Genomic DNA, 14,042 nt, shown 5'->3' on the forward strand with positions numbered 1-14,042 from the left:
GATAAGTCGCTTACTAGTTGTCCGGATATTATGTTTAGTTCTCGTTGAAATTGTTTAGGGTCGATAATGTGTATGTTCATTTTTCCGTTATATATGTTTGTAAGAGTGTCTAGTAAATTATCCTGAATAACTCTTAAGTGATTTAGTAGGTTATTAGCGGCCATCGCTATCATGTTGAATTGCGCCATGCACTCTGCGGCGCTTACTTCTTTTTGCAATGCGGAAGTCCCTTGGTCTAAGCTAATCAAATGAGCGTGTATCAATTTATGTTGTTTTTCTATGGTATCTTTGTTTCTTAATAACACATTGTATTCGGCCTCCATTATTGATGTCTGGTTTTTCCAAAGGTTGACGAGGTGCTTCTCGTTGTTTTTAATTAGTCCAATGTCCTTTTGATATTGCTCTGCAAATCTATCATCCAGAACTCCAAACAGGGTATTTGCGAGATTTCCGACTCCGTTAACTAGGCCACGCCGTCTCCGGGTCTCTGGTTTCAACTGCTGACTCGATAAAATGCGGTTGTAGTGTTGTAATTCGTCATAAGAGTGACGTAGTTGCAATATAACGATACCACAGTGTGTTAATGTTTTTACTTGTTTACAAATGTTTTCTAGTTGAGTGTTATACTTTTTATAGGCCGTGATTCCTTCCCAATATGGATTGAGGTCCTGGTACGCTACTAGCTTCCATTCATCTTTCACGAGTAGCATGTTTCCAATGTTATCGAAGTATAGACTTTGAGTTTTATTTACGTGAGTTACTTGAACGCAGCTTCCCAGTGTTAACAATGACATGAGGTACATTAATGTCATAAATATTGTGGTTGCATATCCGAGCTTCTTGTTAGGTTTCTGTTTGTTCGTTTGTTGTTTAGGCTTGGATTCTTGTTTATCTTGCTGTTCGGTGTCCTTTGGTATTGGTAAGAGTGATAGTTTTATTACTGGGCGCTTTAGGAGTCCATTCTTTGTTTTCAGAGTAACAACTCGAACATACCCGTCTGGTCCGGCGTGAGTGTTTACGACCCTTCCGAGGGCCCACTTTCCTGCGGGTAGGTTGTCGTCGTGTATTACTACCATGTCATCTATTTCAAGATTCTTCTGAGGTGTGTTCCACTCCGGTCTGGTCTTAAATATTCGAATTTCCATTTTTTCCAAATATCTTTAACTATATTTTGTGTTAGGTGCCATCTCGTTCTAGCGTCCTCTTCTGTTTCTATTACCGTGAGACCTGCTCGGCCTGTTAGGAAGTGTGCTGGAGTGAGAAAGTCAAGGTCCTCGATATCTTCAGTTAGTGGGCATAACGGCCTTGAATTCAAACCAGCCTCCAGTTGCGCTAAAATCGTAGAATATTCTTCGTACGTAAGTTTCTGTTTTCCTATTACTCTCTTTAAGTGGTGTTTAAGACTTCGCACTGCCCTCTCCCAGAGGCCACCTGCGCTGGGCCACGAATGCCATTCAATCTCCATTTCTGTAATTTCCGAAAGAAAGCTGTTGTTAAAAATGTTCCGTAAGTCTTGCCATTGTTCTTGTAGAATGTTGTTAGAACCCACAAAATTTGTTCCGTTGTCAGAATACATGTGACGAGGAGTTCCTTTTCTGGCCGCCATTCTTCGTAAAGCAGCTAAGAATGCTGAGCTCGTTAGCTCAGTCACCAGTTCCAAATGAACAGCCTTGGTAACCATACACACGAAAATCGCAATGTATCCCTTCAATGTTTTTATGCCACGACCTTTGCTCGCCTTTATATCCACATACCCTGTGTAGTCTACACCTGTGTGATAAAATGGTTTGGCTTCATTCACTCTAGCGGCAGGTAACGCACTCATTATTTGTTGATGTTTCTTTCCTTCAATTTTCTTGCACCTGACACATTTTCCAAGTAGTTTCTTCACCGCGTTCATTCCTCCCATCACCCAATATTGTTCTTTAAGCTTAGCCATAGTGAGTCGGGCACCACCATGGAATGTTAGGAGATGTGCTTGTTCTATTAGCAATGTTGTCAATCGTGAATGTTTTGGGATGATTTTCGGAAATTTCATCTCGTATGGAATGTTAGCTTCGTTAAGTCTTCCTTTTGCCCGTAGAATGTTGTTTTCATCAATGTAAGGGTTTAGTTTCGAAAGATTACTTTTTGTTTCCACTCTGTCATGTTTACGTAAGTATTCTATGTCCGTTCCCATTTCTTCTGTTTGCACATGTTTTATTATTGTCAATTTAGCTTTCTGCAACTCCGGTAACGTGAGATATGTAGGTAAAGTGGCACGAGTCGGTGTCAATGCCCGGAGAATCTATGCGACGATTCTTATTATTTTTGCAATTGAGCTATATTTATTTAATAAGTTGTTTATAATGTTGTCTTGGTTTTCCGACTGCGTCAGACAGAGGAGGGTACTGTTGTTAATGTTTGTTTGGGTTATGTTGTTTGAGTGGGGTTTTTTCTCTTCTTCGTTAGTGGTGTACTGTGGATGTTTTAAGTTATCGAAAGTAGGTTGAAATATTAAGGGCCAGGATGGAGCTTGCCACCACAAAGTATGGTTTTTTAATTGAGATGTGTGAGACCCCTGCTTGCTGCATCTGCTGGATTATCTGATGACTTAACGTACTTCCACTGGTCTGCGGGCATTACCTCTTTTATTTGTGTTACTCTGTTAGCCACAAATGGCTTCCAGCGGTTCGAGTCGCCTTGTAACCACCCAAGGACTATTTTTGAGTCAGTCCAGCCAAATGTTATCATTTCATGTTTGTTCAAGGAATGTTTAATCTTTTTCATGAGTCTTGTTAGCAAATGTGCACCACTAAGCTCGAGCCGGGCTAATGTTAATGTTTTCTTATGGGGCACAAGTTTTGTTTTTGCTGCCACCAGTATTACTCTGGATTGTTGCGGTATTCTCGCATATACTACGTAAGCGTATGCTTCTATGGATGAGTCACAGAATCCATGGAGTTCAATGACGTGGTTTTCTTTACACCCTAACCACCGTGTTATTTTGCATTCGTTGAGTTGTTCGATATCCCTTATCGTCTTTGACCATTCTGAGAGGAGTTCGTCAGAAATAGAGTCATCCCATTGAGTCTGTTCTTTCCATGCCTTTTGAAATAATATTTTGAGTTTTACTATGAATGGGGCGATCCAACCTAATGGATCGTACAGTTTGGAAATTTCGGATAAAAGTGTTATTTTTGTTAGTTTCTCTTTAAGTTCGGGCATTTTACATTTGAATGTGAAGTTATCTTCGGTCGGGCTCCAGCATAAACCCAATGTTTTTGTAATGTCGTCCATCTTAAAGTTGGATACCATTTCTTCTCTACCCTGTTTATGTACTCTAAGATTTCCTTGTTGTTTGACGACCACTTTCGTAAATTGAACCCTCCGGTTTTTAAAAGATTGTTTAAATCAGAGACTAACTTTTTCCCTTGCGGGAATTCGTTTCCATTGCGGGATAATGGGATCAAACTCAGGGAGGTGCCATCCCTAAAGAGCGTGATCCGGTTCGAAGGACCAATGTGCGGGTTGCGGGTTGGCGGTGATGTTAAAACGTCCGGAGAGTAGTAGCAAAAAGGGGTTTATTGTATTACAATGTTTAATGTTAGAGTTTAAAATGTTAAATAAGTTAAGTCTAAAATGTTATAATGTTAGTAAAAATAGTGAATGTTAATTTCGAATGCACCCGGTCGCGATGGTCCCGAAAAGTACACTAAAAGTAGTTTTACTGTAAATTATTGAGTAATGCATCTTTTGCTGACTAGACGCACGCGCCGCACGAGGCTTGAAACGTGTTAAGGTGCATTGCACCGAACATCTTCTGTGGTACATTAATTACATTATTCTCTGTTTTTAAGCTTTCACTTTTGCGTTCAAATTTTTGTTGAAGTACAGTTAAAGAACCAATTCAGCACCATTTCGTACCTTGTCCCAGTGACAATCAATATGAAAGTCGCTAGGGACCTCATACTATTGTTACTGTGACAAGGTGCGGCCCATTTCAAATGGTACTGAAATTATATTCCTTGACCGTACCAGTTGGTTTTCACGGCATCTATGGATATTTGAACAACTTAAATAGTCAGGTTCGCGAACGGGCAAGAAAATGCGATTGAATTAGTATGTTATAGTCTGTGCGGAAAGAGACGAGTCGTGGAATGTATGATGCCCAATACATTTCCGCACAGACTCTATATAAATTAAATGTAATCCAAACAACTTGAAGAATAACATTTGTTTCATTTACTATGAATACGTTGCTACTTATTACTATGAATTGTCAATGTCAAGTTTCAGTTGTCGATTTACGCCACAAGATGGCACTCTTTAATTTCATTCTTTTTAAGGTCATTTTTAAGGTCGTTTTTTTGGCTGGCAAAATTAACCCTTAATCTAAGCTTGGCGCTAAAACGGTTAAATATGTATATAGTTCGTTTTTTTAGCATTAGAAATAAGGTAAACAAATTAAACAATCTTGATATGTCTTTTAATTGAAAAACACATTTTAAAAATAACTTACGGCAGATATGTAACAATTATGAATCTAATACGATCATTTATATTCTTCTGCTTTCATAAGTAATAGTTTTTGATTTTTAAAAAGCGTTTTTCAATTAAAAGACATGTCAAGATCGCTTACCTTCTTGCAAGTTCTTTCTAATGCTAAAAAAACGAACTATAGACATAAAAAAGCTGATAATTTTATTGAAGATACCCGAAAAAAAGTAGTAAAATGGAACACAAGCTGTACGGAAGTGACATCCGTTGCGAAGGAAGTGTGGTGGTTGACCGGGTGTCCTCTGTGGGAGACGGTCTGTTGCGGAGGTTGTCGGGTGTCGGCCTCGGGTCAGACTCGCGGGGTGTCGGCCTCGGGTCAGACTCGCGGGGTGTCGGCCTCGGGTCAGACTCGCGGCGGGCCGAGGCCCACGTCGGCGTACACTCAGGCCGTAGGCTACCTGCAGAGAGGTATATAACAATTACAACACTCATTGCTTACATATACTGAAATAGATGTCATATAGGTAAGGTACTAAAGAAAAATTTAAGGTACATATGAAACTTACCGAAAACAAATTGGATTATTATGTTAAACCTTTTTCATTTGTGTTTTTTAGTAGTCTAACTATTATGCAGATTTTAACCACCGTTCATATTCTGCGCAGTGACTTTATACTGACCAACTTTTATTAGGGGTCAAAGCTGAAATCACGCAAAAAATTGGCCGTTCCATATAAATCAGCGGCATCACATCAAACAGCCAATTTCGCGATTTCGGGATTGGTCCCACAATAAAAGTTGTTCAGTATAACCTATAAAATCACTACGTAGAGTATGAACGGTGGGTAATATTTCAACCTGTATATAAATTATATAGGGTAATTCGCAAGTAACTGGCCACCCTAAACTAAAATTGAATTCTATTCATCTGTACACAGAACTAGTTGTTGACTAGTTATTGATGGTAGGCCAGTTATTGAAACCTTATACTAAAATGAGTTCTGTTTATAGGTGAATAGAATTCATTTTTAGTTTAGGGTGGCCAGTTACTGGCGAGTTACCCTACTAAAGGTTTCACATCTTCTATATATATTATTGTCAAGCGCAACCATAGAGAAAAAAATACATAGAGTGCTCACTCCATATATCAGTTTTAGTACCAAAAAGACTATTAGCATCTAGCATCGAGTAGCGGAACTATCAGTACTGCTACTTGACAATAGATGTAGCACCGACCGGAAAGTCTTATGCTGTTGAGATAAGACTTTCCGGTCGGTGCTACATCTATTGTCAAGTAGCAGTACTGATAGTTCCGCTACTCGATGCTAGATGTCGACACTGAAATTAATAGTCTGAACTGATGTATGGAGTGAGCACTCTTGTCTTACTATATTTCTCTATGGCGCAACCAAAAGACACTTGAAGGAGCATAATGCGAGGCTAGTAGTGTGTGTGTGGAGCGACTAGCCTGCGCTCGTGCGGGTGTATGACGACGCGCTGGTAGTCGGGCCGGCGCTCCGTGCGCTGCCGCGAGCCCAGCTCCGCGGTGCCGTCGCGCGCTATGAACAGCTGCAGCCCCGACGCTGGAACACACATCACTACATAGCATCAAACAAACTCGCTTCCCGCTGTCCCTATGTATGCTTACATCTTTAAAACTACGCAACGGATTTTGATGCGACTTCAACTGTACAATGTAAAGGATATAACAAAAGACATCAACGCGCTACTGTTAAATGAATGAGAAGTGCGTTGATGTCTTTTGAACTATCTTTTTATCTACCGAGATGCTTGCCTAATAGGGATGATGACACATGTTGAATTTTATAACAAAATGTGGTAAAATAGATAGCAAACGAGCAATTTATTACAATAATGTGTATATTAAAATAAAATATTGAAAAATTACAAAATTACAGGACCTGAAAGTTTCAAAATTTAAGTTTTTTTAACTTCCAAAAACGATAAAAGTAAGGGTACCATTCGATTCCTTACATTTCATCCAAAAAAATATTGTATAGCAACTATATACATAAACGCAATATTTCACCGACAAAAACGCAATTTTCTTGTTTTGTCCATACTACAAGATTGGCGATGACGTCACGGCCTCTGGCCGTTTTGTATAGGGCGTTTCGCGAGTGAAGTGCGACTGTCGGACTTTGACTACAATTTCTGACTTTTGTGTTACTTTAACGCAATGGGTCCCATATAGACATTTGATCCTAAAAACAAACCCGATCGATTGATACCGTAAAAAAAAATAGTCATGTAGCCTATTGAGGATATAGGACACGATGTCGTTGCTCACTCTCCGCCGAGTCGACAGCTCGAGGTCGATCTATAGTCAGCGAGTGGTTCAGAGGATTATGAATCTTACTGTAAGCACTCAAGGTCGCTACTCACTCTCCGCGGAGTCGTCGACGGCTTGCTTGAGGTCGGTCTGCGCGGGCAGCTGGTCGATCAGCGAGTCCGAGCCACATTGACGGATTGTGAACCTTGCTACAAGGACGTAAGGTTGCTAATGGCACTCACTCTCCGCGGAGTCGTCGACGGCTTGCTTGAGGTCGGTCTGCGCGAGCAGCTCGTCGATCAGCGAGTCCGGGTTCACGCGCGTGTTTTCCACCCGGCAGGACACCATGTGCTGGAAATATAATATACAGGGTGGATTTTCTTTTTGGGTCAGTGAGGGCAGCTACCAGATCCCGTGCTGCTACGAGAAAACGGTCTAAGAAGACCTTCCCTCGATTTCAAATTAATGAAGATTGGCTTTTACAGATTTTGGAAAAAACATACAGGGTGCGAGAAAAAGGTCATTTTTGACAAACTTTTTTTTTTATGCCAATCGATCCCATTCCTATTAAGGATCAAAAGCTTGTATGGAACCAAAAAAAAATTTCCGGCTAGAAAAGCCACAAATCGAGGAAAACTTTTCCCATACAATTTGTATGAAAATGAAAACTTTTATTTTTCACATGCTATTTTTGTATGCCAATCGATTCCATTCCCATCCAGTATCAATAGTTTCTTTGGGGTCAACTTACGGTAATGTACTAAAAAGCCACAAATTAAAGAAAACTTTTTCCATACATTTACTATGGAGAACATGTGAAATTTAATTCACATTTTTCTATCTGGCCAATCAGTCCTGTTACATTTAAGGACCATAATACTGTATGAAGACATTGCTGTAGGACTGATGGACGAGATAGAAAATTGAGAATAACATTTCACATTTTCCCCATAGTAAATGTATGGAAAAAGTTTTTATTAATTTGTGGCTTTTTAGTACATTACCGTAAGTTGACCCCTAGGAAACTATTGATACTGGATAGGAATGGAATCGATTGGCATACAAAAACAGCATGTGAAAAATAAAAGTTTTCATTTTCATACAAATTGTATGGGAAAAGTTTTCCTCGATTAGTGGCTTTTCTAGCCGGAAATTTTTTTTTGGTTCCATACAAGCTTTTGATCCTTAATAGGAATGGGATCGATTGGCATCAAAAAAAAAGTTTGTCAAAAATGACCTTTTTCTCGCACCCTGTATGTTTTTTCCAAAATCTGTAAAAGCCAATCTTCATTAATTTGAAATCGAGGGAAGGTCTTCTTAGACCGTTTTCTCGTAGCAGCACGGGATCTGGTAGCTGCGCTCACTGACCCAAAAAGAAAATCCACCCTGTATATTAATCAACTTTTTCTTGTCACTAGTTGCCAAGGTTACATTGGCTACGGTCGTATCTCCCTTAAAACCCTTATTTAATGGCATTATAAATAACTAAACATATAATTTTTATGCCGATTTATTTGTTGATTTTGGTAAGCTCATTACTAGAATGTAATATAATCAGGGCCCGTAATTTTCATGCCGTTGACGCAAAAATGACGTCACGCTGTATAGAGTATGATTGCAGTTATTATTTTGTCATAATTAATAATTTTGACAACCTCTGCAGATAACCGATGTCGATACTTGAAATAATCAGTACGATGTCTAATTGACTTTTATTTTATTGTCACTCAACTAAATAACTGCAGCTGTCAGATTAAAATGGTACATATTTTACTTAAAATTTGATATATTTGTTGGAAAAATTTAATTGTAAATTACGAAAACTATTGAAGTAATTTGTACATGATTAAAATGATTGACGACTAATGACTAATAATTACAATAAAACTATTTGGGATCATCCTACATGCAGCGTGACGTCAAATTCATGTCAACGGCATGAAAAGTACGGGCCCTGAATATAATATATACTCTAAGAAACTATGCTACCTATTACTGTCGCCAGGCTAGCGGGACAGAATAACAACAAAAAAAGTTGATCCACGCATTTAAAGTTGAAAATTAGAAATACATGTATAATTACATAACAGTTTTGAATGATTCACGGACTTCACGGTTAGTTTCACTAGACTTATATCTACCGGGATGTGAACTGTGATTACATTTTGTATTATTTCGAGCTCCCGATATTTCGCCGCAGTTACAATCTTGTTCACGGGTAAAAGAAGATAGCGGATGGGTATCAAACAATGCAAAAAGTAATCACGGTTCATATCCCGGTCGATATAATGGCTCCTCTACACGATGGGCCAACGCCGGCCACTCCAAGGGACGCAGCCATGCGGTAGAATGAGATAGCAATATCACTTGCTCCCTCTAACGCGTAAATGCGTCCCTTGGAGTGGCCGGCGTTAGCCCATCGTGTAGAGGAGTCATAAGTCTAGTGAAATGTATAATTACATTAATGACTACCATAATGATATAGTTGTAGAGAGAGAGAGAGAGAGAGAGAGAGAGAGAGAGAGAGAGAGAGAGAGCTGACCTGGTCGTCGACCGGCGCGGGCTGCGGCTGCTGCGGCGCGCGCTTGCGGCGCGAGTAGGCGGCGCGCGCACGGTCCAGCGACCCGCTCTCGGACGCGGACGCGGTCAGCGACCCGGACGACGGGTTCCTGTTGCCATGGTAACGTTAGCCTTCTATGTACATAGCTCATTGGGAACATTTATTATTGGGAATAAGTACGGGACGTCAAACGCTCGCTGAGCCGATTAACTGCAGTTTATAGAATAAAATGTTAACGAACGTGACGAACCACACCATAACATAATAAACGCATTCAAAATATAATATTAACAGGTTTTGTGCTAAAAAAATGTATAAGCTTACACGCAAGACTCAAGTAAGCTTCTAAAAAAAATTAGGTTCAACCAAACTATTTATAATAAAATCCCAATTATAAAAGTAAACAGTAATTTTGTTCCGTAACTTAATATTAATTTACTATAAAACACAACATCAGTCCACACGACTCGTACGAACATATAGACGGACATTTCATCATTATTACAACTATTTATTAATATTAATTAGTAAAATGTTCTAACTACTATTCAATGCATAGAAAAATCGCTGACATGCTTCAAAAATGGTATTATAAGTTATAAGTATGTAGGTATAAGGTACATTTCCGACGATCAGATAATAGGCAGGTCTACACAGAACGAGCCGCCTCGCGAAGTCTTTGCCGCGCGAAGCAGCTCCGTCGGTGGAAACTTGCCTCGGGCGAAGCAAACGTATTGCAGCCGCAATGCCTCGGGCGAGGCACGTTTTCACAGATGCTTCGCGAGGCAATTTCCTCGCGAGGCGGCTCGTTCTGTGTGGACCCGCGTAATGTGAGCAGAATTTATATACAGCGGACACTCTAGTCGGCGGAACGTAATAACCAATATTTGACAGTTACGAATTGACCCTTATGTATACAGGGTGTTTGGTATATCGTTTACCAAATTAAAAGGGCAGATAGGTTGATTCATTTGCTATCTTCTACTGCTTAGAAAAAAATAATTGCCCACTGTTTTTCTCACTATTGCGCACGTAACAATTTGAAATTTGCGAAAAACTAGCGTAGAGCTGAAAAAAAAAACGTGCGCAATTTTTTTTTCTAGGCATGAGAAGATAGCAAATTATTCAACCTATCTGCCATTTTAATTTGGCAAATGATGTACTTACCAAACAACCTGTACATATACAGGTTGTTAACGTTATAACGTTAAGGCTATCGATTGACCGGTAAAGTGTCATTCAATAGAACTTGCTAACTATGTAAACAAACTGCCATACTAAAATTGACACTGAATGTCAATTCACTAGTAACTTTTGTTTACATAGTTAGCAAGTTCTATTAAATGACACTTTAGGTTTTAGCTTCATGTATATTATAAGGACAAATTCATAACTGTCAAAGGAGTGATATTGAAAATGCACTATAGTTGACTCTCGGTATCGTTCTCAATTTTCTAATCGGAGGAATAATACCTTTAGCATTCATAATTAATAATAATAATCAGACCCCGCTAAAAAGCTACATAAATATGTATATACAATCAGCATATGAAGTCCACTACCTATATTAATTTTACCGGTTTTATATGACCGGCTTTGACCGCGAAAGACGTCAACTGACGCTCGCGACTACAGCCCAATATCAACCTTCGTGCATTACGACAAGGCTCACGATGGCGCGCCGCGCACGATAGGCGTGGCGTTCAAAGAGTTAAATAACTTATTTTCAGAAACAGAATAATAAAGGTCCATCATGATTTCAATTTGTTACATTGCCGGCTTGAGAAGTAATGCCGCAGTGAAACGTACCTTTATTTACACCTCAAAGATTTTAAAAATTGCGACGCATTTATTTATTTTCAACTGATATTTTTGATTATAAATAAACTAGACTTTCGAAACGCATTTAATGCTTATCGTATAATGGCAGTAAAAGCGTGTTTGTAATAAATTTAATTGTATATAAAGCGCGTTTGCAATCAATAAGCAATACTTATCATAGAAAAAAGTTAAGAAATCATGCATCATGGAAAAGTTAAAACCCTTAAGCGGAAGACACCTTGTTACTGAAAAGTCTTAAAACATCTAAATAATTTAAAATTACTGATAATATTATTGATTTAAATTGTTGCTTACTTTCATATTTTACAATAGGCTCAAAGTACAGTACCGATGTAGGGAATAATCCTTTGTAATCGTATTTTCACGGAAACATACGATCGTGTTATGCTATTTCAGTCAGCCTCAGTATAGAAAGTACTGAGGTTGACTGAAGTAGCATGACAACAAATACGAACGTTTCCGAGAAAATACGATGGCAAAGGAGTGTTCTACATCTGTATGTAGATTTGCCAATAAACCTAAACAAGCAAGCAATTTAATAAATATTTTGACTAATTCTGAGTTTTATTTAAAATATCATTTTATAAATATATTTTATAAAAACGTACGAAGCGTTACGAACGTAAACAATCTATACAATCATACTTAAACAACTATAATCATGAATTACAATTTAAAAAAATACTGGGCGCCATTTCACGAAACTAGTCAAAGTAAAAACTTTTTATAAAATTTCTAAATCACACACCACTTTCGCGCCTTTCCATTTGTAACTTTGTATGTTTCGTAACATGGCGCCCTAACAGCAAAAGCAGTTACTACATAGCTACATAATATCAAAACGCACGACATCTACCACGCGTACACATAAACACAAGATTAAGGTATTCCTAATAATAGGACTCGATCCAACTTGAAATATGTGAGGAAATATCTGAATAAGATGAGCCATTCCCGAAAAGTGTCAATTAAGTAGGTGCACGTATTTTTTTAAGCTAAGAAGCTGATTTGGCATGATAACGTTTGATAACTTAGATTAAAATTCAACTGTAAGTATACAGGGTGTCCCTAGCCATTGAACAAAGCCGAAATGTACATATGCATTAGGGTATTTAGAACCAGTATAAAAAGTATCATAACAATCGGTGTAGCGGTTACGAAGAAATTAACAAATTACGATTTTTGACTTTGGAGCAGCCTGTATTGTTTTAGTAGCTCCTGAGGGTGAGGTAATAAATAGTATGAAACCTTCTTCGACCTTTTTGATTATCTTTTTTATTTATGACACTAATAGATTCTGACTTTTGACAAATTGTCATCATTGCCGCACATTTTCGAACAATCTGTCAAAAGCACTGCCAATGATTCATACAGTATGTTTCTTTTTGTTGTCGATTATTGGAAATTGGAATTAACTGATGTTTAAAAAAAAAACCTTTTGTTCTAATTTAAAAAAATATAAACGATAGAGATTTCGTGAGAAGTAAGTCTACTTGGGATTTCAGGGTTTGTCCAATGGCTAAGGTCCACCTGTATAATACAGATTGCTGCAGGTTATTAAGGTAGCTGCCATACGAGTTTTGAATGATTCACGTTTAGTTTCACTAGCCTTATATCGACCGGGATATATACCGTGATTACCAGCTATATCCCGGTCGATATACGAGTAAGTCTAGCTGCCACACGGGTAACATCTCCGATCAGTGCCGGACAATTCCGATTGAGTTGGATCTGAGTTGCGAACATTAATCTCGGCGTTATGTGCACAGGATGAAATTGCGCCAGTACGACGAGATGTGCTACCTTACACTTCGAGATAAAATATGTATCGTCAAAGCGAGCTCCTGACTCCTCGGTACGGAGTGAAACACGTCGAGAGTTTTCGACTTAAAATACGCGAGTGACCCGTTTTTAATAAATATAATATGTCTGTGTCTCCCGGAAGTTTTGTTATTAAAGTATCGTGCCTATTCCTTTAACCACATGTAAAACGGGGTGACTTCAGGGGCTAATATAATTTATAGTTAGCCCTACATTTTAAAGACGTATACAGATGTAGTGAACAATCCTTTGCCATCGTATTTTCTCGGAAACGTTCGTATTTGTCATGATACTGCAGTCAACCACAGTACTTACTGTACTGGGACTGACTGAAATAGCATAGCACGTTCGTGCGTTTCCGTGAAAATACGATGGTAAAGTTCACTACATCTATTCAGCACCATCCATATTAAATGCGATGAAATTTAGAGGTGTTTTTATGTATCTTAAAATGGAAAATGAGGATTCTGGCAAAAAAGTTATTGAGAAATTATAAATATTTCATAATGAAAAGTAGCGTTGTTTCACTTAGTGTAAAGTAGCACACTGAATGCCACATGCCATCATGTCAAAATAATAAAGTTCAAAATGGCATAGCACGTGGTTTGGTGCGGACGAATCCTTGGGCAGTTCTTTAATACGACACGAATGAGATTTAAACGTTACATTATACCGTGGCGTAAATGGTGTAATTCGCGTAGAATAAAATCGAAAAGAAGTACCGGTATACTTAACCGGTAAATGTACATAATATACTGACCATGAACACCGTTTTTTTTTCAAAAATTTGACCTGATTATTTTTTTGTGTTACTAAATTAAAATAAAAAAAAATCAACATAATAACGTAACTATATTTAACGTTTTCCTCTTTATATTGCTAGCAGATAAATATGTACATTCAAATTGGTATGAAACAGTACAAAAAAAACTCATTGTCCCGTTAGAATTATACGATTCGATTAATTTAGTAATACAAGAACGCCCTCGTATCCGGCCGCATTGGCCGCGTGCGTGGGTACTGACAGCGCGGAGCTCGGGCGGCGCG

The 14,042-nt window shown here is 38.5% G+C and overlaps 1 protein-coding gene across 3 annotated transcripts in view; it reads right to left on the reverse strand.

Annotated features, from left to right (window-relative positions):
- Nucleotides 1-4,862: 4,862 nt before the first annotated feature.
- LOC134661528 (early estrogen-induced gene 1 protein) overlaps nucleotides 4,863-14,042 on the reverse strand; it is a 62,493-nt gene continuing 53,313 nt past the window's right edge. For 2 of the 3 annotated variants that reach the window (XM_063517649.1, XM_063517647.1), the window contains 4 exons: nucleotides 9,315-9,441; nucleotides 7,015-7,123; nucleotides 5,944-6,062; nucleotides 4,863-4,933 (listed from right to left, as the gene is read on the reverse strand). In XM_063517649.1, coding sequence (XP_063373719.1) covers nucleotides 4,922-4,933; nucleotides 5,944-6,062; nucleotides 7,015-7,123; nucleotides 9,315-9,441 — 367 coding nt within the window. In that variant the 3' untranslated portion in view covers nucleotides 4,863-4,921. Of the gene's footprint in view, nucleotides 4,938-5,943; nucleotides 6,063-7,014; nucleotides 7,124-9,314; nucleotides 9,442-14,042 lie in introns of all 3 variants that reach the window. The other variant, XM_063517648.1, reaches the window with a different exon arrangement.

Source organism: Cydia amplana, chromosome Z, assembly GCF_948474715.1.
Source record: "Cydia amplana chromosome Z, ilCydAmpl1.1, whole genome shotgun sequence".
Taxonomy (NCBI): domain Eukaryota; kingdom Metazoa; phylum Arthropoda; class Insecta; order Lepidoptera; family Tortricidae; genus Cydia; species Cydia amplana.